Raw genomic sequence first — 24,184 nt, forward strand, 5'->3', positions numbered from 1 at the left:
AAACCCACAAGCAGGGCAGGAGTGCAACACCACCCTCCCGCCCATGTCCCTCCAGCCCCTGATACTGGAGGTAGCGTACAGCCATCAGGACTAGCAGCCAGCCACACTGTCCATGTCCAGTCCATGTCCGGGCCCCATTCAAAGTGCTGATATTAACATTTAAAGCCCTAAATAGCTTGGGACCAGGTTACCTCAAGGATCGTCTCCTCCCATATGTACCAGCCTAAACCCTAAGATCATCAGCAGAGGTCATTCTCCGGGAGCCCCTGCCAAAGGAAATGACGCAGGTGGCTACCAGGAGGAGGGCCTTTTCTGTTGTGGCACCCCACTTTGGAATGAGTTCCCTAGACAGGTTCACCTGGCACTTACATTGTACTCTTTTCAGTGCCAGGTGAAGGCCTTTTTGTTTTCCCAGGAATTTAAGCATTCTAGACTTTTAGCTCTGCTGTTTTAAATGTGTTACTTTATCTTAAATCTCTGCATTGCTGCTAGGTTTTATGCTGGTTTTACTTTTATACTGTAGCTTTAATGCTTTTAGATTTTATATTGTTTTTATGCTGTACTTGTGATTTTAATTTTTGTGAACCACCAGGAGAGCTTTGGTTACTGGGTGGTATAGAAATGTAATAAATAAATAAATAAATAAATAAATAAATGCCATTGATAGCCTTCTCCTCCAGGCTCTCAAGAACTTCTCCAAAATGGAGCTTGGCTGTCAAGGTAAAAGAGTTTCAACACTTTCTGGTTCTCAGGACCTACAGTGGCTGTCAGTGAATTAGAGGGAAGCTTAAGCTGAAATGTGTGTTACTGACATATTTAGAAAGCAGAGATGTAGCTTGGGAAGGAGGAACTGCATGACAAACACCTGGACTATACAGTCAGCTCTGACCATGACCTGCTATGGATTATTAATGTCTAGCAAAGGCTTTCACGCTGAGCCCAGGGAAAAAAAGAAAACTGATTCTTAGATCCAGCTTTCTGATTCTTTGCAATGGAAAGTAAGATAAGAGGCAGCAGGAAAGCTCCAATTACTGTAACCATTTTTAAACAGATGGGAGTTAATTACAAACTCAGATAATGATTTTGCAAAAGTGCCTTCTCAGTTTCCCATAGTGTTTGGAATCTGATGCTAATTCAGCAGCAGGATTGGCCAAGTACTTGATCACCAGTACTTGAATGTTTTCCAGATTCTGATACTGCACATCTACGTTTCATCATCATTCCAGTCCATTTTTACAGACTTATCACAGGCTTCTCTTTTCATTCTATGAAAACAAAAAAACATACTGGGGTTTCATCACACAATTTAAAATAGCTGCATAGGATCCAGTAACAAATAATGCCGAGACCTGGAAACTCTGTAGTGTTTATTCATGGGTAGCCAAAAGATGTGGTGGTGGCCACTGGTTTAAATGATCTTAAAAGGGGATGAGACCAATTCATGGAGGATAAGGCTATCAATGTTATTAGCTATGACAAAATGTTGCAGTGTGGAGTGCTCCTGTTCAGACACACCCACTTGCAGAATACTCCATTACATTCCCCTCTTCCCCTACCATTTTTGGTTCCCATCCCCAACTGTCAGTCAGCATTCCATGCTCACTTTGCATGCTGAGTCCTCAGTGGGTTCATTGGTTGGTATGAGAACCCTAGGGTTGGGGGGACAACACTGGGGGAGAGCTGCTGCTTCCATGCCCAGCTTGTGCACATCCCAGAAGCATCTGCATCAGGGATGAGGAATCTCTGGCCAGTGGGCCTAATCCAGCTGGCAAAGGTTCCTATCTGGCCTGCAGGGGCTCTGGGTCCCTCTGCAGGCTCTGTTCCACCCCCGGTGGGTGTTAGGAGATTGGGGCGGGGAGGGAATCACTTTGTTATCTCTGATCAATAATCAGAGATGTCAAGGGGGTTCCCCTTAATTAGTACACTGCTGGGCTTCCCAATTGGAAGGGGGAACCACACACTAAATGCTTCACCTGCCCCATGTCCTCTGCAGTGGGGAAAGGTGTAGGTCAGCAAAAGCTGCCCTGACTGAGGCGGCACCTTCAAGGCATGCAGGCTTTCCCCAGCCAGAGTGCCGGGTAGAGCTTCAGCCAGAGACCAGATGACATCAGAGTCATGGCTATGCACCCTGATGTCATCCAGCCCACATAGATAGCTGGTAAATGATAGCTGGTACATGCAGAAATAAAGCCAAGTATCCAATCCCTTCTACAAAGAAACAATGTGATCTTAGGCTACTAAAATTAATACTGCAGGGATGAGTGTGAACAGCTATGGAGAGTGTGACTAATGCTTGTAGCACACATCCAGAAAAAAAGTTTACAGCAAGTTAGATCAAGCCATGTTATCTCTATTCATATCAAATCTAGATACTATTACCCACTTTGAATAGCTCTAAATATCCAGTCCCCGTTTTAGTAGTTGATGGAACTTCAGAATTCTAGCCTGGTTAGGCAACTGCAGGAAGGCACTTGCTGTGAGTGCCCTGATCTGGATGGACACTGTGGAAAAACAGGATATTGGACTAGATCTGGTGCCCCTCAAATGTTTTGGACTACAACTCCCACAAGCCCCAGTTAGCATGGCCAATGGTCAGAGATTACGGATTTGTAGTCTAAAACATCTGTAGGGTGCCAGGTTGACTAGTCCTGGACTGGATGGACTTTTGTTCTGGTGCAACAGGGCTTTTATCTTTATTTATGTTTAGTTCAGTAGCATTTTAGTCATGCAAGGAATTTGGGAATCACCCAAATGCCAGCTCCAGATGTATTCCATGTTTTTTAAAAATGGCTTCATCGACAAATGGCTTCATTGTTTATAGTCTAGTAAAACTAAAATTCAGAGTCTTTAGCTGTAGTGCTCATACCAAACCAAATTTTAAATGTTTAAAATAAAAAATGGTCATTCTGGAAGTCTCACGTGTAAACATACTTTGAAGTTTTATTGATTTCACTGAGCCTTGTACATAAATAAGTGTGTTTAACTATGTGGGCTAAAATGATGCAAGTGTAGTTGTAGATCACACTCAAATCATTAATCTCCCTAGTCTGAGAATGAATGTAGATCTCCCAATCCTCACAAGTAGCAGCTGGTGCCTGGAATCAAGTATTCACTACAAGCAGAGCATTCAGAAATGATGCACTGAGAAATCATTCTTCAGCTGCTAAAAACAGTGGACTATTTACAGTAACAAAGAGTGGAGCGATGTTAAGAAGAAGAAAAGAGCCTCTCTGATTTAATTGCCTACCTTTTATAACTGGACATCTGGTCTGCCTGGATTTGCTTTACTGCATGCAACAAAATGGTCTTAGAAGAGTTTATTTCCCATGCACTCTCTCTGCATGTCATTGTTAAAAGCAAAGATTACCCTTAACAAGTGACTTTTGTCCAGTGGGAATGCTTCAACAAATATTCAAAGAGTGAACCATTATTGATTTGCAGATAAATTACCCTACAGGACTCCAACCACACACCTCCCTTATGGAAGCATCTTCTTGGCCAGCCATGGATATTATGGCATTGATCACTTGAACCTATCACAAGACTTCTGGGGAGATACTGTCTGCCTCTTCTTTTAAAGTACACTAAACAGCTGCCAACTCCTGTGCATTGTGTCTTACTCAATTAAATCACATATTGCATTGGTCCCCGTATAGAATGCCAGACAATAATTCAGATAATTAAATGATCAGGTCCACTGTGCACACATTGTTGGCACCAAATGAATGTTAAGTAGGCATACCAAAATGCTCAAATAGTATGGAACGTTTCATGATTAAAAAAAAAAATAGAGACTTGCAGTGCAAGCCTATATATGTATACCCAGATGTAAGTCCTATTCAGTTCAATGGCGCTTATTCCCAGGTAAGTGGTTATAGGATTACAGCCTTAGGGAGCAATCCTATCCAGATGCCCATCAGCCTCCAAATCCCCCATGCAGAGCAGGAGAATCTTTGCCACTGCGCTCCTCCCACTCTGCATTTTCGCTAGATGGGTGATTTCACCCATCTAGCTGGGGCTCTGAGGAATGGGAGGGAAGGGGGCTGGGGTGGCCACAGGATTCTTCATAAGCCAGACACCTTGATCTCCTCCCCTCCCTGCCAACAGAACCACCTCCTTTCCCTCCCCTCCAAGCTCACCTTTGCGATGCTGGGAAAGACTGAAGGCAAAAGGAGAAGGGGACGGCAGAGGATGAGATGGCTAGATAGCATCACCGATGCAATGAATATTAACTTGAGCACACTCTGGGAGAGAGCGCAGGACAGGAAGGCCTGGCGTGCTATGGTCCATGGGGTCACGAAGAGTCGGACACGACTGAACGACTGAACAACAACAACAAAGAGGCAGCTGGCATGGTTCTCTCCACGCTGGCTGCGAGGAGGAGGGGGCAGGGAGCTCAGACACCTGGGTCCAAGGTTGGAGCAATGTCTCTGACCTCAGATCCAGGAATCCAAAAAATCTTATGGTCCCCCAGATGCTGTCTAGGAGCCATAGGATTGCTCCCTTAAAGACTTAGTAAATCACCATATAAGCAGGAGTTGGAATGAAACAAAAAAATTTCAGAGTTGAAGGTTCTTGATCACCACCTTACCCAATATCCCAACTTAAGGCAGGACCCTTCATTTCCAAATATTTCTATCATTCTGTTCTGATTATTTGGTCCAAAGGATCCAAACAAAGACCCAGGTTCAAAACTCCAGCCAGTCACAAAAAGCTGGCTGGGTGATCATGGGCCAGTTACTATCTCTCAACCTAACCTACCTCAAGGGTTTTTGTGAGGACAAAATGAGTGGGGAGAAAACCATGTATACCTTTCTGAGCTCTTTGGAGGAAGGGTAGGATAAAAAGCATAACAATTAAAGATGGTTTGTTCACCAGAGAATGAAGTCATAGGCACTCTCATGATTTAACTTAGTATCATTTAACAGATTGGCCCTGATGAAGAGCTGTGCTCAAAACATGTAGGAGAGTTCTTGTTCTAACAAAACCTATGGAGCATCTTTCCCCAGGGTGGCCCCCTCCAGATGTTTTGGACTACCACCTCTGCCCACTGGTCATGCTGGCTGGGGCTGATGGGAGTTGTGGTCCAAAACAACTAGAGCGAACCATGTTGTGAAGAAGACTGTTTTGGAGGCACCTGTTTTGGAAAGTACCTTTGCTTTATTCCTTGCTGCTTCAAGGATAACTCTGGGGTGGATTGTTTTTAATGCACCAACACGTACACATTCCTCCCCCTCTCCCTCCCCCATGTGGCCACCTGACAGCTTCTACAAGTGAGCCAAGCCAAGAGCTACTGCTGCTGAGGGAGACACTGAATAAAACTATGACTTCATATGGATCTTTCCCACAGGTTCACAGGGTAATGGGCTTTGTCCTTAATTTTCATAGCTGACATGGGACATAATAATAATGCATCTATATAGAACTATTATGAGTACACAAAACACTTCACATACATTATTTCAGTGACCTTTACAACCCTTAAAGTAGATCAGTATTATTAAACCCATTTTGCAGATGGGGGAGGGGAGTCTGAGAAATGTGGCTTGTGTAAGGCCACTCAATTAGTTTGTGGTTGTGTGCTGAGATTTGAATAGGGCAACTACCTGACTCATGTCCTTAGCTACTATGCTCAAACTCTCTGACATGCAAGAAACTGATGCTAAACATACCTCAGAGCACTCAAAGCCTTCTTTCCACAAACAAGTGGTAGGTTTTGAAATACTACTGGGCCTGTTCACACATCAGGACAAGCCACCATGGTTTAATTCACCCCTGGGGCTCTGTGATATGCACCAGTTGCCATTTTGCATATGCAAACTGCAGCAGGGTTGCACAGTAGGTTGTCATGACGTGTGAACCTGGGTTAACCACCCACCCACAACTACAACCCTAAAACAGGCCATGGGCTGTAGGTGGTTTGTTAACCATGCCAACAATCCACCCTCGCCAGGTTCACATGACACAGCAAGCTGCAGTGCAACCCTGCCACGATGTGCCTGCACCATGTAATATGCAAAATGGTGGCTGGGGCATGGCACAGAGCCCTTGCAGGTGAACTAACCCACAGTGGCTTACCATGTCGGGCAAATCAGGTCAGAGAGAGCTTCTTTTTCTCTTCCTAAGTTCCATCTCTCATTCCATTTTGTTTTGCAGCCAACTGAACTGCCACCAATGACCATAAAATAACTGAGAACACTGCAAAATTAGGCATTTCATTGTGCACTGCACACTTTTGTCAGCTTTTGTTCAACAGTTTAATCCATGAGTTCTTTACTAATTGTCCTTCTATTCATTTGAGCAACATCCAGCCTTCTCCAGGACAAAAGGGAGGCATAAAAAGGCAAAACCTGCAATTTCTTGCGGAACAACAAGAATGTAGGAACAGACTGACATATAAAACAGTACATATTTTAATACTGTCATAATTAGCCTGCAACAGAATCACCCTAGTTGGTGCCAAGAGTAAATGGCATGATTTAGTGAAGAGTTTGATCCTGGAACCCATACACCATTTGTTTGATCAGGCGGCATGTGGTTTATTGGGTGCTAAGGCAGCACATATGCATGTTAATAAAGTGGAAGGATAGAACAGGTTTTCAAAAAGCTTGGCAGATACCAGGTTGGATATACAGAAGGAGATGGACTGCAAATCTACATGTTTACATTTTTTGTTGTTGTAAGTCATCTTGGGTTAGAAGAACAGGGCTCCAAAACAAAGATGATATATCAATAATATAATTTAAATAAAGTAAAAAAAAAAATAGTTCCTAACAGCATTTCCTCCAATTTAAGCCCTCTTCTATTTTAGACATTAGCAATCCAATCCAAAACAGAAAACATTCTAATGAGTAGGAAAATGGCAAAAAAACCACAAAAACACACACACACCAGTCGGCATGGTTTTCTCATCAACCTGAGTGGAAGCTGGCAATTTCAAATGTAATGCATTTTGAATTATCATTCCCACTCGTGTTGCTCCAGTAAATGAAGAAAACACATATGATGGTTTCCAAACTTCACCTTAAGGGGATGGATCTATTTTTCAACATATTACAAATCAGTGACCATCCCCTGATGGCTTGAGAATGTCAATGACCCAGTCTGCATGATCGGCGGCACCCACTGTGGTTTAAGTAAGCCATGGTGAGTTGTGGCAAGTGCCAGCTGCCATTGTGGATATTCAAGCCACAGCTTATTGTAACATGTGAACCTAGACAGGGTGGCTTGTTGCCATGGGTTGTTTGAACTGGCCCAGTGCCTTCTAGGAAATGGGGGTATTAGATGGCACACAAGATGGAGCCTGTTTTAGCTCCTTTCTGATGAGAGACTACTAACAGCCAGTTCAAATGTAACCTCAGCAGGTTCTTCTGCACATTTCACTGCTTCCACACATGACCTATTCCAGCTTTCATGAACCTGGCACCTTCCAGATGTTTTGGACTACAACTCCCAGGATTCCTGACAATTGGCTATGCTGGTTGGTGTCGATAAGAGTTGGTCCAAAACATTTGGAGGGCACTAGGTTAGTGAACATGTTTTGATGTATGTGTTTTATTGTTTATGGGAGCAGGGGAACTTTTGGATATGGTTTTGATGTATGCTTTAATGTTGTGAACCACTTCAAAACAATTTTAATAGTAAGCAGTATAAACATGCTTTAAATAAATAAAAAATAAACATGAGAGGGAAATCACTGAGGATCAAAAATAACCTTCTATGAGAATGGATTTCCATTCTCCATTCATGACCTTTCCCTTTTTCTGTGATCTTCAGTGAGTTCCATCCTCTGACATTATACAGGGCTCTCACTTGAGCTGTTCAATGTGCAAGACAGCCATCTGGGGTAATGGATGATCTAGATCCAGGACCAAGCAGGTTAAAGTAATACTACATAATACATTAAAAATTATATCAAATCCCTTGCCAAACACTGACAAGAAAATAGAACCTCACAGAGCAAACATTTAGTTGACAACAGAATGAGGAAGACCATCTTTCAACTGCCATAGATTGACATCATGGTACCTTCACATCTGGTTTCTTTCCTTGGTTCAGACTTAAGGGGAGAAATTATATTGAACTGTAGCTGGCTGCTTTTAATTCTCATTTCATGAGATGCATCATGGATTTAATCATGTCAACTGCCATTCTTTCCTGAGATAGCCAACTATGTTTTCCACTACCATAAAAAACAAATGAAAAAGGAACAACAGCACACACATACAGAGACAGACAGACAGACAGACAGACAATTTCCTAAGGCAACAGGCTCTGAAAGCAAGCTGAAATGAATGGAATGGCATTCCCATACAACCTGTTGGCAGAGTAATGTTATGGCATATTGGCTGGCTACAAAGAAGGTTAGCCCTCTTCCTCCCTTCTTCCATCTCCTTCCTGGATCTCATGTGGAGCACAACACTAGCTATTGTTGGCAGACTGCCAGCCCAAGGGCCTGAGAAACACTTTACCCCAGTATATTGTGTGTTGTCACTCTAAGAAGTTCAGCCTGGCAACCTGCATACAGACAAGCCTGGAGGGCTTGTATATCTGGGGGAAATGAGCAAGAAATTCTAGTAAGTGAGAGCCTCTTGGGTCAAGAATTTCTGGTCACGTACTCAGGAGAAGATTCAGCAATATAACCTAATCAGCCACACCCAAATTGAGTGCCTCACAATGGGATGAGGGCATATTAACCAGGAGGTAGGCATGAATACACCCCAGACAAAGAGTCATATGTTCCCAACGTGTTGTATAACTATTGACAAGTATGGTCAGGTGTAGAACCCGATTCTTAAGTGGGCAATCTGACAGCAGCAACAGCAGTGGGCAACAGCAATCTCAGAGAAATCCCAGTCAGATTCGATTTGGACAAAGACCTCTGATATATCACTGTTGCTATTCTTTCAGTAATCATTTCACCCAGGGATCGTTTTCTTTCTGTCTAAATGCTCTTTTAAAAAAATCCGGGATTGAGCGGTCATTGTTCCTGGCTTCCTGGAGGGTCTTGACACCATATGTTCCTGGTTCATGGCAAGCTTCCTGTTCCTGGTGGTTCTCTTGATCCCATTGCTGAAATCACATTTAAGCCACTGAACCCGGGGTTCTGCCAGAAAGTCTCATTGATCCTTCCCCCCAGGGCACCTGGTTCTGGTGGCTTAAGTCACCACTTCTGCCCAAGTGGTGACCTGCCCCCAGCCTTTTTTCAAGGCTTTTCCACAGCATCTGCAGAAGGTTCCCCACACCCCAGAATCTTCAGAAAGGGATCCTTGGAGAAGTGTCTTTGAAGCCCTGTCCTATCTTCTGGAAGTCCTTTCCCTACAAATTGTAGCCTCCGCCTCTGTATCCACTTTTCTATCATGTGTTTGTATGAGTGCTTGAAGAAATTTGCTCTACCTTTTAAATCAGCTTTGTGATCAGAATCCCAGACTCTATAGTGCAGTGTCTTCCTAGTAAACCATGACCAGGCTCCCATCCCATAGTCCCCTCTTCAAGCCCATGCCGACTGTGATTGCCAAAATCCACTAGAGGATTTAGGCAACACACAAAGTAATCTGGAGTCTTTATTATCCTAGTGGGACACCACCAGTTCCCCCAAAGAGGAAACAAGGAGGAGTAGGAGGTAGCACATAAGGTGCTAGAAATTGGTGTGTTTTGAATTTAGTTGCCCCATTCATTATATTTTCCTTTTGCCATGATAATTTTGTGCGACGACTGTGTGCTGCATTCCATCCATGGCTAGAGACAAACCACCGTGAACGTTTCTCCTCTCCCTGATATTTCTATTCTCCTCTCATCAACCTCCTTATTCCCGTCTTCTCTCACAGAAGTCTTAGAACCCCAATTTGCCTAGCCCTGAATTCTACAGCTGCCTGAGAACTCTATCCCAGTCCATTTGAATCCAGATCCACCACTCATGTCCATGGACTAGCCTTCTGTGCATAGCAGCCCTCGCTTTAGACAGCAAGCCCACCTTTAAGCTAATTTCCACATACTTGAGTCCTAATCATGGATTTCTATGCTGTGCATTTGGTTTTTCACCTTATATGATTAATATGGCCAGGATTATTTGCTATATATGAGCTGATTAATTCCCTATTGGCATTTATATAGTGCCTACTACCATACGCTAATTCCCAGTGTGATTATTGTGTACGTGTGTGTGTGTGTGTGTGTGTGTGTGTGACAGAGAGAGAGAGAGAGAGAGAGAGAAACAACTTGCTTTGGAATAGGCTTGTTTGTACATGCACTTCATTGGGGCAAATCTGACAAGATGCCCTCTTGCCAAAGTTAATAGATGCCTTATACATATCATTAAAACAATGCAGAAGTCTCCCCTTTTCCTAGTTCAGCTCTACCATCTCTGGAGGGAACAGAAATAACATAGTGAAAATCATTAAAAAGCTGCCAGGTCAACCAAGAAATCACCTCGGTCAAGTTTACATGTGCATGTTTAGAGCTTGACAAACTGCTACATCAAGTGATCATATATCTGTGGGGAAGGGGCTGTCCCAAACTTCAGAAAGAGCTTTCATAGCCACCATCTCACATTGCCACAAACACAAAATGGATTTTTTCCCCCACCACAAGGCAGTCCAAACATTCAGCTGAAAGTCATCAAACGGTGAATTACAGAGTGAGATATACACACATGAGTGAATCAAGCACTACAGTGCAATCTTAGCTATGTTTACTCAGAAGTAAGTTCCACTATATTCAGTGGCACTTATTCCCTAGTACAGCCTTCCCCAAGGTGGTGTCCTCTAGGTACTTTGGATTACAACTCCCAGCATTTCTGGCCATTGGTTATGCTGGCTGGGGCTGATGGGAGTTGAAGTCCAAAACACCTGGAGAGCATCAGGTTGGGGAAGTTTGCCCTCAGAGGTGCATTTACGAGTGCAGCCTTAGAGGCCCGCACAACTTTTTCTCCTTTTGCCACTAAATAAATAAATACATACATAGATCATTTTTGTAGGCTTGTGTATCACAGCAAGATTTTTTAGTTTCTTTGTATGAAGATTGGGGGAGGGCTTGGCCATGGAGATATGTTTGAGTCAGATTTGCCATGAGTGTTGAAAGGAATATATACAAGCAGCCCTTTGTGATTTTAGATGGCAGCCATGTCTCCGGCACCAATAGTCCTGTTTCACCTGTTTCTGCAAAGCCGATTACTTATTCTTTCCAATGCAATGCGCTTGAGGAATGCCATTCTCCATAAATGCCCGACAGCAACATGCACACAATGACAAGATTCTTCTGCATTCTTCTGAATATAATCTGTTCAGCGTGTTACTTGTGCATCTAGCTGCAGTGGTTATTATGTAAGAGCTTCTTTTCTCAAACAACAATAATATCCCCACAGAAATGACAGGCGCTGATCTAAGGGCTGTCAAACAGAAAAGACAGCCACAAAGGAGGTCACCTATCTGGGTTTGCTCCGACGCATTTTCCCCCCTAATTTTAATGTATAAACCGCCCTGTACTGGAAAAGAGGTCCGAGGAAGCTTTTCTGGCCTCAGGAGCACTTTGCCTCAGTGGTAAAGTGTTGGGGGATCCATGTGTCACAACAGGTGGGGCTCAAAATGGGTGAGGCCAGTGCTGGGAATGGGTGGTGCTGCCCCACAATCTGACGCACACCCCATTCACACACATCCATGCATTCACATACATTTATACACACACACACATGCACACACACTCACACTCACACTTAACACCCACACATTCATAGAAACACACACACACTCATCCGCGCACACACCATTCACAAACACACATTCATACAAATTTACACATAGATGTACACACAGACAAGATGCCTCTGCACAGCAGTTACATTTGGAAAATGCCCCCCTGCAGCAATTAGGCACCAATGGAGACATGGGGGGGGGGCATAAGGAGGCCATGGATCAGATGGGGAGGTGCTGCAGACTGCATCTGGCCTGTGAGCTGAACCAAGTCTGTACAACTTGTGATGCGCCATTCCTAATGCAGCTCACCTGCATAAATCTCCTGGCCCAGGAAAAACAGAGATTGGTTAAGCACCTATCAGGCCACCACACCTGGTTGCATTACTGATTTAAATTTGTCGAGTCACAAATTATGCAGGCCTGCTATAGATTCAAGATGGCTTACCACGTTGCAATATTTCCACTGGTCCTATAGACCCAGCCTCCAAAAACACTCCCCCACCTCACTTTCAGCCATGCCATGCCTGCTGAAGAAATTCTTTCCACCTCAAATCATCCAGGAACTGCCAGGAGAAATATTTGAATGAACTCACAGGAAGAATGGATGCTGGGAAAGCTTTTCCTGCCTTCTGACACCACATCTGGATCACCCGTGCAGTGCATTTCGGAGTTCATTATCCCATCCGGAAAGCAGCGGTAAAAGAAATCGGGACGAGGTCTGCAAGAAACACCACGGACATTTGAAACAGAAGAGCACCCATTGGTAAAACCTGAAGTGATCATTACAATTAAGCTGGCTACTTATGCTGGAGGAGTTCATTTCCTCCTGCTCTGTGTTGAGCACGGGTACTGAATGAAATCAATTATTTATTTTCATCTAAAGTGCTCTGGCCATGAAAGCTGTTAAGATTTCTAACAGCTTAGAGAATCGTGTTGCTAAGGAGGGGGACACACATCAGAATGCAAAGGACTGTGCTACAAATTCAGAGAGGTTTCTTCAAAAATTAGTTGGTTAAGGGTGCGATCTTATGCATGTTTAGACAGAAAAGACAGCCTACAGCTCCCAACATTCCCCAGCCAGCCATTAGAATGCAGTCTAATTCAGGTTTAGTATATATATCCCGGAAAAGGGTGCGAGCAGGATTTTTTTAAAAGAACGAAACAGTGTCTTGGTACTTGTGGCATGCAGTGAATGAATTTCAGTGTTGAGTTTGTGGGACATGGCAACTAAATTCCAACTCACTGTAAGCCTTCCTTTCAAGGCTGACAGAAAAAGAGATTTCAGTTAGCCAAACAAAGCCAAAAATAAGTATACTATGAACCTCAGACTATTATGGATCCCCCACCCACCCCACACGAACAAAGGTTCACTGGTTTGTAAGAAACAAATAAAACAGGATGGAGTTAGCTGAAGACATAAACAGCAATTTATAGAAGCAGTAAGCGTGTCATTGCACATGGATATGAGAATGAAGAGACAAGACACATGCTAAGGGAAAAACAAAAGGGCACAATATTACTAAACATTAAAGATCTGCAACTTTCATCTGCAATGAACAGGAGGAGAGGCGAGCAGTGGGGAATTCTCACATCCCTGCTCATAAGTAAGGTAAGTGCAAGAAACCCAACCCCAACCCATGAGAATTTCTCCAAAATTTCTTCACCATTGAATTTCTTTTTGAAAGCAATTTCTTTTCTATCAAACTGTCTGAGAATGGTAAAAAAAGAATTGTTGCAGCACTACTCTAAACTTGGAGGCTTCCAAGATTCTTATGCCCTCCTGGGCTAAAACTGGTAGGGCAGGAGGAGCAGCGGAGGTGATCTTTGCTTCCCTGTCCTCCATCTGTCAAATCTGCCTAATGTCTGAGCCCTAAATGTTTTGGGGACAGCTATCTGAAGGACCACCGACACCCATTCAAACCTCCTGATACTTAAGGCTGGCAACTGATGCCCTGTTCTCTGATCCATAGCTGTCAGGTGAGTGAGTGTCAGTGACAAGGTCTTTTCTCTGGTGGCCTCTTATCTTCGGTATACCCTTCCCAGGCCCCTTCTCTGCTGGTTTTTAGGAGAGCCTTCAAGACTTCTTTTAATTCCAGCATGCATTTGAGTAATTTTACAGTGCAGTGTTTTTAGCCGCTGCTATATTTTAATGTTTAATTTAATGTTATTCTAACTGGCATTTTACTGTATTTAAAAGCTTGGAATCTGGGGCTATTTTTTCAATATGATGTGATCACTGAGTCAGAAAACTGCCTTGTGAGGGTCAAAACCCTAAAAGGTGGGGTAAAAATTTATTAAATAAAAAACTAAACCACTCCAAGTGCAGGTATCTAAACGCCTAGGCACAGAAGGAGTGACACAGGCTCCACCTCTCCTGTGTCCATGTTTTCAGGTGAGCCCCACCCAAGAACATCCAGTTGTGCTCATGGCTTTTCACAGACCACACAAAGATGCACTGAAGGAGGCCTGTCCAAGTCGCCACCCTGCAGTGGATAAAGGTGTACCGTCCCCAAAGGGGTCACCATCTGTGGATGGTAAGCACAATGGATAAAGGTGTACCAGCCCCAATTCATGATCCCCCTGCCTCCAAGTTGAATAGGCCTGAGGTGCTAGTCTGATAGAAACCCTTCATTCCCCAAGTAATTGGGTCAGGTAGTCACAAATGTTCCGTAGTTAATCCTGTTTCCCTTTGAAACTGCACGGTTGTACCTATTTAAAGAATCATGAACAACCACAAGGCAAACAAACCCACAGCCCAGGGGTGGGGAACCTCTTTCAGCCCGAGGGCCGAATTCCATTTCAGAGAAACTCTCAGGGGCTGCATTCCACTGGTGGGAGGGGCCAAAGGCAAAATGGGCAGGGCCAAAAATACCAGGATATTTTAGCTGAAAGCTCTTCCTGCCAGTCTTTCAACCTTTAAGCATGGGGGGGGGGGCAAAACTGTGCAGAAGCTGGGAAGCTGTCAAATTATCTGTGATTGGGGGAAAAAGTTAACAGCATGTGGGAAACCTCAGAGGGCTGGATTGGGACCCTAGGAGAGCCAGATTTGGCCCCCAGGCCTGAAGTTCTACACTTCTGCCATAACCCAGGGAAGCCCAATCCTGCATGCAGCATAGAGTAGGCAAAAAGAAGGACAAGGACAAGGAGGACAAAGGAGAAGACAGAGCAGCAGCAGCTGAGGCCAGTGCACTAACTGCGCCCATTCCTAGAGAAGCCTGACTCGGCCATGCCACGTGTGCCTTAGTTACAGCCCATTTGGACTATTGTAAGATGCTCTACATGGAGCTGCCTTCAAAAACTGTTCAGAAATCGATTTTAATTGTGCCTGTAAGCCATCTTGCATGCCATTTTTTGGACACAAATCAAATCAGATCTAATCAATCAATCAATCAAATAAATAAAAGAAGAGTTTCCAAATCCTCATAGGCCCATCAGGGTCAAAAGGGGGGAAAATCTACTTGGGCCCAAATCATTACTCACTCAATCCTACAATACAATGCAAAGAAAGGGCAAGTAGCTGACAAACACAAGAAAACAAATGGCTGTGAGGTGTCAGCCAAACAGGCTTATATAGCCCCTCCCAAGGCTGTCTCTGGTCAGACAGCACTTCCCCCAGAACTGTGCACCACAACTAACTTCCTCTCCACACACCACACTAATGAGGAAGAAGGAAGAAAGATTCCATTAAGACAGGATCCAACAGGGCCACTGCACTCCCACCAATTCCGTTGTGCAAGTGGGACTGACCACTTGCATGACAGCCATTTTGCACTTCATACAGCAAGCCTCGAAATGAGCACAAATGTTCGTTTCTGGATCAGGACAGGTCAGCGGAGCTCTGGTATGCGAGTTCCACTGACCTGCCCCATTCTGGAAATGAGTGTTTCTACTTGTTTCCGGTTCCTATCCGAAGCACTAAATCCCCATTGCACTATCGGTGAGTCCTGCTGATGCTTGGATACTCGCCATACTCTACACTGGTATAAAAATGCCAAGTACACTAGGTGCTTATGCTGTTACATCTCGTATATTTGATATGTTTTTCCAGATATGTAGGACTTAATAGATAAACATATATATTCATTTTTTTTCTTTACATATTCAGCTATTACCTTTTTTTTTTTCTTATGAACACATGTAACTTTTTTTGGATATGAGAATTTAATTTATGCCTAGTCTTCAACCCTTTCTTAATTTTGTTTAGCTTTTGTGACTAGTCATTTTGCAAAAATGCTACCCCATGCAGTGCTCTAGTAGGGAAAAAGCCAACTATTTCCTGTCACTTCCACAGTCATTCAGTGTGATCATGGGCTTGTCACCCCAAGCTTATTTGCATAGGCTTGGCTCCAGACTCATACTTAGAACAGACCCACTGAAATCAATGGGACTAAAGTTAAGTCGCATTGATTTTAATGGGTCTACTCTATGTATGAGTAAGTCTGGATCCAATCCATAAGCTTTTATTTCACAGATTCTGAGGCCAGAATAGCAGATCCCTTGCTGCTGGTTTATTTTTACAGTCTTCCTGAGAACCTGTCCTTCCATTTATATGTACTGATGGGTAATAGAAAGGAAATGTCATGATTCCATTGCACACCTCTTGACAAGAAACAAAAAGAAGTGTTCATGAGAGGCAGTCACTGGAAGAAGGAATGCTGAGATGGCTTCCTAAAAGGACTCCACTATTACTGCCTTATGCACAATAAAGTCTTGCAAATAATCTGATGCGACGAATGCCTCCACAACACTTTCAGATGTGTTTCTGAGCCCACACTTAATGGATATTTCATCCAAACAACATAGAAAAACTGTTAGAACAAGCCATTAGTCGACCATCCTCTATGCAGCACTGCCTTATTTTACAGGGACTGATGCTGCAATAGTTAGAAATTACAATTATACTAACTTTTATCTATATAAACTCCCTGATTGTCATTTCCATTGGTAGAAATTTGTTAATGTATAGTCAACAGCTAGTGACACTTTTTTAAACTTATTTGTTTTTATGCTATGCTTTAATTAAGATTTTGTTTTAAATCCTGACATTATTGTTAGCTGTCTTGAGCACCACTTCTTGGCTGAAAGGTGGGTTATAAAGTAAATAAATAAATCAGTTCAAGACAACAGTTGTAATATTTAGGACTTACCTCCCCACTATTAATTTAATAGTGTTCGTGCAGACTCCATTCAAAGCAAGAGCCAAGGAAACAGCTAAAAAACAACAAGAATATAATGTAACAATCTAGAACCACATTTTGTGTTTGCAACCTGCTAAGTAATCAGGACAGGAAGGCCTGGCGTGCTATGGTCCATGGGGTCACGAAGAGTCGGACACGACTGAACGACTGAACAACAACAACAAGTAATCAGGAATAGGTTGAAATTAGTTTCTTCAATTAGTTTAACCGATAGCTTGACAATATTCAAATAACGGATTCTCCTTGGTTTTCAATGTGATCTCTTGAATCATGTGTTCATGTCATGCCTATGGAAGCCACAAGTTCCCCCTTAAGTAGAGACATGGATGGACTCATGGTGGGCCTCAACTATATGGATGGCAGTGGACAGCAGTCCTATGACCACAACACTACTTACCGATTAGGAGGCTACACTGGCATTACGTACTTGCAGTGGGGAATTCAGCTCTGGTCCCAGTCACGGTGATTAGATGGAAAGGGCAGGAGAAGACACATGGGTCCCAGCAAGCCAGCAATCAAGGAGGTAACAACTAATGGTAAAGCAGCAGCTCTGCCAAGATGGGTGGGATTTGTTGGCTTTGCATTCTAATGTAAACTTACCAAATCCATGCTTTCTGAACCTACACGTGAACCTGAATGTGGTGATACAGCAATACTTATACTTTCCCAAGTTTTGCCATGCAGTTTGTAAATTAAAGAATGCATACAAAAATGCGCACAATAAAATATATATTATATTTTATTTTTTAAATAAAAAATATTTGTGGGGTTCTGAGGACCATTTTTGTTTTTTTCTGAAAAATTGAACAGCTTTGTATTATGAAATAGTTTCTTTTAGAATTTAAGACAAAGTGTTTATATATTGTTACCCTGCCTTTCCTACACCACCCCCCACAAATGATTTCTAAAAACTGTGTAATAAGAACACTTTTATAGAAAGAGATGTAAAATGTCTGGAAATAATGAAGCCATGGGGAAAACTTTTTTTTTAATCCTCTCTGTAAGATTCCCAGCATAGTTATTCCTTCCATTCTTTATTAGAATTATTGGTCTAAACTCTAAAGCATATTTTACTGATAGTCATTTATCCTCTGTTTCCCAACATGTGAGTAGAACTTTCAGCATTCCCCAGCCAGCCTTGTTGTAGTCCAACACATCTGGAGAGCACCAGTTTGGGGAAGGCCAGTGTAGTGTTAGAGAGTTAGAGCCTGGGAAGCCCTGGGGATTTCAAGTCTTGCCTTAGTTCACATACTAAGGGCCGAGCTGGACAAGACACCATTCACATAATTTGTGCCTTTCGCGCAAATTAACAAATTAACAAATTGCTATGTAAAAGCAAAATGCAGGGGTGGAAGGCCCAATCCAGATCAGGGATCTTTTGCAATTGAGTTCCCCCTCCACAACTGTGGACCCAATCCAGTTCAGGGGGCCTGTGCCAGCAATTTACTTTTAAAAAGCCCCTTCTCCTTTTGCTTTCAATCTTTCCCAGCATCAGGGTCTTTTCCAGGGAGTTTTCTCTTCGCATTAGGTGGCCAAAATATTGGAGCTTCAGCTTCAGTATCTGTCCTTCCAATGAGCAGTCAGGGTTGATTTCCTTTAGGATGGACTGATTTGACCCCCTTGCAGTCCAGGGGACTCGTAAGAGTCTTCTCCAGCACCACGGTTCGAAAGCATCAGTTCTTCGGCGCTCAGCCTTCCTTATAGTCCAGCTCTCAAAACCATACGTTACTACTGGGAAAACCATAGCTTTGATTATATGAACCTTTGTCAGCAAGGTGATGTCTCTGCTACTTACTATGCTGTCTAGGTTTGCCATAGCTTTCCAATTCCTCCCAAGGAGCAAGCGTCTTTTAATTTCATGGCTACAGTCACCGTCTGCGGTGATCTTGGAGCCCAAGAAAATAAAATCTGTCACTGCTTCCATTTCTTCCCCTTCTATATGCCAGGAAGTGATGGAGCTAGATGCCATGATCTTAGTTTTTTTAATGTTGAGTTTCAAACCAGCTTTTACACTTTCCACTTTCACCCTCAACAAGAGGCTCTTTAGATCCTCTTTGCTTTCTGCCATTAGGGTGGTATCGTCTGCATATCTGAGGTTGTTGATAATTCTCCCAGCAATCTTAATTCCGACCTGTGATTCATCCAACCCGGTGTTTCTCATGATGTACTCTGCATATAAGTTAAATAAGCAGGGTGGCAATATACAGCCTTGTAATACTCCTTTCCTAATTTTGAACCATGGATGTTCCATGCCCGGTTCTTACTGTTGCTTCTTGACCCTCGTACAGGTTTCTCAGGAGACAGGTAAGGTGGTCTGGTATCCTCATCTCTTTAAGAATTGGCCACAGTTTGTTGTGATCCACACAATCAAAGGCTTTAGCGTAGTCAATGAAGCAGAAATAGATATTTTTCTGGAATTCTCTTGCTTTCTCCATGATCCAGCGAATGTTGGCGATTTGATCTCTAGTTCCTCTGCCTCTTCGGAACCCAGCTTGTACTTCCGGTAGTTCTCAGTTCACATACTGCTGAAGCCTAGCTTGTAGGATTTTGAGCATCACCTTGCTGGCATGTGAAATGAGTGCAATTGTACGGTAGTTTGAACACTCTTTGGCATTGCCCTTCTTTGGCATTGGAATGTAAACTGACCTTTTCCAGTCTTGTGGCCACTGTTGAGTGTTCCAAATGTGTTGGCATATTGAGTGCAGCACTTTAACAGCATCATCTTTTAGGATTTTAAATAGCTCAGCTGGAATACAGTCATCTCCGCTAGCTTTGTTGTTAGTAATGCTTCCTAAGGCCCACTTGACTTCACTCTCTAGGATGTCCGGCTCAAGTTCAGTGACCGCACTATCATGGCTATCAAGGACATTACGATCTTACCTGTATAATTCTTCTGTGTATTCTTTCCACCCCTTCTTAATTTCACTTGCTTCTGTTAGGTCCCTGCCTTCTTTGTCCTTTATCATGCCCGTCTTTGCACAAAATGTTCCCTTGAGATCTCCGATTTTCTTGAAAGGATCTCTAGTCTTTCACATTCTATTGTTTTCCTCAAATTCTTTGCATTGTTCATTTAAGAAGGCCTTCTTGTCTCTCCTTGCTTTTCTCTGGAAATCTGCATTCAGTTCGGTATATCTTCCCCTTTCTCCCTTGCTTTTCACTTCCCTTCTTTCCTCAGATACTTGTAAAGCCTCAACAGACAGCCACTTTGCTTTCTTGCATTTCTTTTTCTTTGGGATGGGTTGAGTTGCTGCCTCCTGAACAGTGTTACGGACCTCCGTCCATAGTTCCTCAGGCACTCTGTCTATCAGGTCTAATCCCTGAAATCTATTCCTCACCTCCACTGTATATTCATAAGGGATATGATTTAGGTCATATCTGAATGGTTTAGTGGTTTTCCCTACATTCTTCAATATAAGCCGAAATTTTGCAATAAGAAACTCATGATCTGAGCCACAGTCAGCTCCAGGTCTTGTTGTTACTGACTGTATAGAGCTTCTCCATCTTTGGCTGCAAAGGACATAATCAATCTGATTTCGATATTGACCATCTGGTGATGTCCATGTGTAGAGTCGCCTCTTGTGCTGTTGGAAAAGAGTGTTTGCTATGATCAGCGTGTTCTCTTGGCAAAACTCTATTAGCCTTTGTCCTGCTTCATTTTGTACACCAAGGCCATGCTTGCCTGTTATCCCGGTGATTTCTTGACTTCCTACTTTAGCATTCCAATCCCCTATGATGGAAAGGACATGTTTTTTTTGGTGTTAGTTCTAGAAGGTGTTGTATTCTTCATAGAACCGATCAACCTCAGCTTCTTCGGCCTCAGTGGTTGGGGCATAGACTTGAATTACTGTGATGTTGAATGATTTGCCTTGGATTCGTACTGAGATCATTCTATAGTTTTTGGGATTGTACCCCAGTACTGCTTTTTCACCCTTTTATTGACTATGAGTGCTAATCCATTTCTTCTAAGGGATTCTTGCCCATAGTAGTAGATATGATGGTCACCTGAAGTAAATTCGCCCATGCTTGTCTATTTTAGTTCACTGATTCCCAAGATGTCGATGTTCAACCTTGCAATCTCATGTTTGACCAGCTCCAGCTTACCTTGATTCATTGATCTGACATTCCAGGTTCCTAAACAATATTGTTCTTTACAGCTTCAGACTTTCTTTTCACCACCAGACACATCCACAGCTGAGTGTCCTTTCGGCTTTGGCCCAGCCGCTTCACTCTTTCTGGCGTTACTTGGAAATTCCCTCTGCTCTTCCCCAGTATATTCGACACCTTCCAACCTGAGGGGCTCATCTTGTGGCGTCATATCTTTTAGCCTTGTGATACGTTCCATGGGGTTTTCTTGCCAAGAATACTGGAGTGGGTTGCCATTTCCTTCTCCAGTGGGCCACATTTTGTCAGAACTGTCCGCCATGACCTGTCCATCTTGGGTGGCCCTGCATGGCATAGCTTATGGCTTCACTGAGTTATGCAAGCCCCTTCGCCACAACAAGGCAGTGATCCATGAATGGGGAGTTTCTAGTAGGGAGAAATAAAACTGAAAACACGTACATTTTTCCATTTGTGGCACCCAACCAGAAGGTTTTGGCATGAGGCTGTCTGATTGAGAAAGTTGGAAGAACTTTTTAAAAGAAATATGACTACAAGAAGGACACTATTTTCCCCTAGGAGCTTCAACAGAAACACACATACACACACACACTCACACACACACACACATACCACTTTCATCTCCTCAAGAACATATATGCTGTTTTAATACAATCTTCTACTGGCACATAACATCCGCCCACTCCTCTCACCTTTGGTTGCTTTTACAGCTCAATCTGTACTTTCTGCTGACTTAGGAAGTGACAGAGAACACTGTTTTTCAGGAAGAATAAAATAATTCTTGCCCAATAAAGTCCGGGAAGTCTATTTCTTTTTCTTTTATGGGGTATAAGAACATCTGAAACAACCTGTTTCCTGAAAGAAAGATTTGACATGCCTCCAATATTTCTCAAAGCAACGACTTTCCCATTTTTTAAAAAATCAAGATGATTCTCAATTTACCTAAAAAAGCTTCTTTAATTTCAGTCTTGTCTGTGCGTCGGATGATTTTCACCACAAAAATGACAGCCAGCGGTGTCAGGAAAGAAATGGCCTGTGAGAGGGATAACAAAGCATCACTTGTCACTGTACCTTCTCTCCATCAGTCCCATGGAATTAATAATTTCCATCTAGCTTCATTTAGATGAACGGGCTGAATTATCTCTAGTGAGCTCACTGGCTCCAAGAAAAGTTGCATGATTAGTATCTGTAACCAAAGAGCAAAAATATTTTTAAAAATAAAAATAAATCAGAGGCTTCATTCTGAATCTTAACTGATGTATAATCGCTTGGGAATATATTTAAAAATTTGTCAGTTTTTAAAATCAAAACCAAGATCTAAAAGAGAAGTCAATACTAAGTGACAGATCATCACTGTTACAGTAGGCCCATTCAGGCATTAAGCCCAAACAGGGTTTATAATCACCTGTAAGTAGGGATGGGTGAGAAATTCATTCAGTTGACATTGTAATGTGAATTTACCTAATTTCACACCTTTGGAGCACTATGAGAACCAAAACACAATTATCCTTTGAAAGTCACACTTGTCTGAATTTTGCAGTGAGTTCTCCAATCAAACAACATGTACAAAAATGTATGTGTTAGGGGGAATGACATCAAAAAATGCCTTATATTAGGAAAATTGTTTGCAAAAATGTCTATATTAGGCAAATATGCATATATTAGGAGACATGTGCACAATATTGCTCATGAATTTTCATTCAAACTTTTAAAAAATATATATCTCAGTGTCTGGGGCAAACTGAACCTAAGACTGGATAAATTCTCCAAGTCTGAGATGAACCAAATTTAAGATTGGAAAAAATGAGAAACTGCAAGAAACTGAAATTAACAGATTTAGGGGCACTGGCCCTGCCACTTTGAACTGCAAGTCTGAAGAGGGTCTCTGTTCATGTCCACTTGAGTATGAGCAAAACTCTTCCCTTTCAAAAAGCATTCCTCAAAATTCAACCTCCTCCAAGTTCAAAAAGCAGTCCAGAGATCTGGCACAAAGCCAGTTCGATACAAAACTGCAACCTGATATGCATGTTGTATTCCCTTTCACTCCCTGAAATTCCCTTTACAATTGTTCTCATGAATGCTCCCCAATCTGTTTCTTGAATTCATGGGAATTTAAAGAACATTGTGGGAGGTCTGGGTGCATGTGCTGAAGATGCACACCTGCCCTTCTGCATCCCAGCTGAGCCAATTCATCACAACCTCTATGGTCCAAATGCCATCAAATTCAGGGTTCTACTGATTTCAGGTGTGCATATGTGTCCAATTACCATATGATTGGGGGTGGAGATCTGTGCAGCCACATTCATACAGCTCAACAAAATCTGATGGCATATATTGAATCCCACCAATCTCATACCTCACTTACTTATTAGTCAGACTATTTCACTGTATGTCCTGATCGTAGAATTCTGGGCAGTTTTAATGCAGAAATATACAACTTATCCCAATAACAATTCCATTCTTCTAAGAACCATACGATATGTCACCAGCATCATAAAATATTTCTGGGATGATCATTTAGCCCTAACAGCATTATTTATTCCCCAAAGCAGTAACATTTAGTATCAATAATCATGTAATTCCGATGCCAAGTCTAGAGAGATCTTGTATGGCACCAGCAGGCCGCCTCTCGGGCATATAGTATTCATGTGGGAATTCACTGCACCAGGAACTAGATGATGCAATGGCCAGTATTACAGTTTATGACTGTGGTGGTGGTGGTAAGTCATCTTACAGAGGCCACTTCTAGTTGTCTCTATGTGATGCTAGTCATATGTGCTCCAGGTCTTAGTATCTCATCAACCAAATGTTTGGATAAATAGGACTAGGCTGTAAATCTAAGGATATAAATTATGAACCTGTACAAAGGTACACATGTAGGCTCAGTTCCAAATGGCTGCATGCCATGTTCTATATGCTCAGAGATGTTCAGGTCCTTCCCTTCACATTAGAGCCCACTGCACACCCTAAAAAGCCACTCCCGAAGTTCAAAGCACTGGCATTTGATGTGGCATGAGGAGGGACTGCAGGCTGGCACAGGAAATCAGCAGCCTCAGCCTTCCCCAACCTGGTGCCCACCAGATGTTTTGGACTACAACTCCCAGAATTCCTGATCATCAGCCATGTTAGTTTAGGCTGATGGAAGTTGATGTCCAAAACATCTGGGGGAAGTCTGGT

The 24,184-nt window shown here is 42.8% G+C and overlaps 1 protein-coding gene across 1 annotated transcript in view; it reads right to left on the bottom strand.

The window, feature by feature from the left end:
• The window catches only part of PLPP4 (phospholipid phosphatase 4), an 82,871-nt gene that overhangs the window by 51,149 nt on the left and 7,538 nt on the right, over positions 1-24,184 (bottom strand). The window contains 3 exon segments of the mRNA XM_084845664.1: positions 12,284-12,408; positions 16,838-16,901; positions 21,950-22,040. Coding sequence (XP_084701790.1) covers positions 12,284-12,408; positions 16,838-16,901; positions 21,950-22,040 — 280 coding nt within the window.

The sequence above is a fragment of the Heloderma suspectum genome, chromosome 3 (assembly GCF_057233095.1).
Source record: "Heloderma suspectum isolate Gila_16-S chromosome 3, 16-S_ref, whole genome shotgun sequence".
Taxonomy (NCBI): Eukaryota; Metazoa; Chordata; class Lepidosauria; order Squamata; family Helodermatidae; genus Heloderma; species Heloderma suspectum.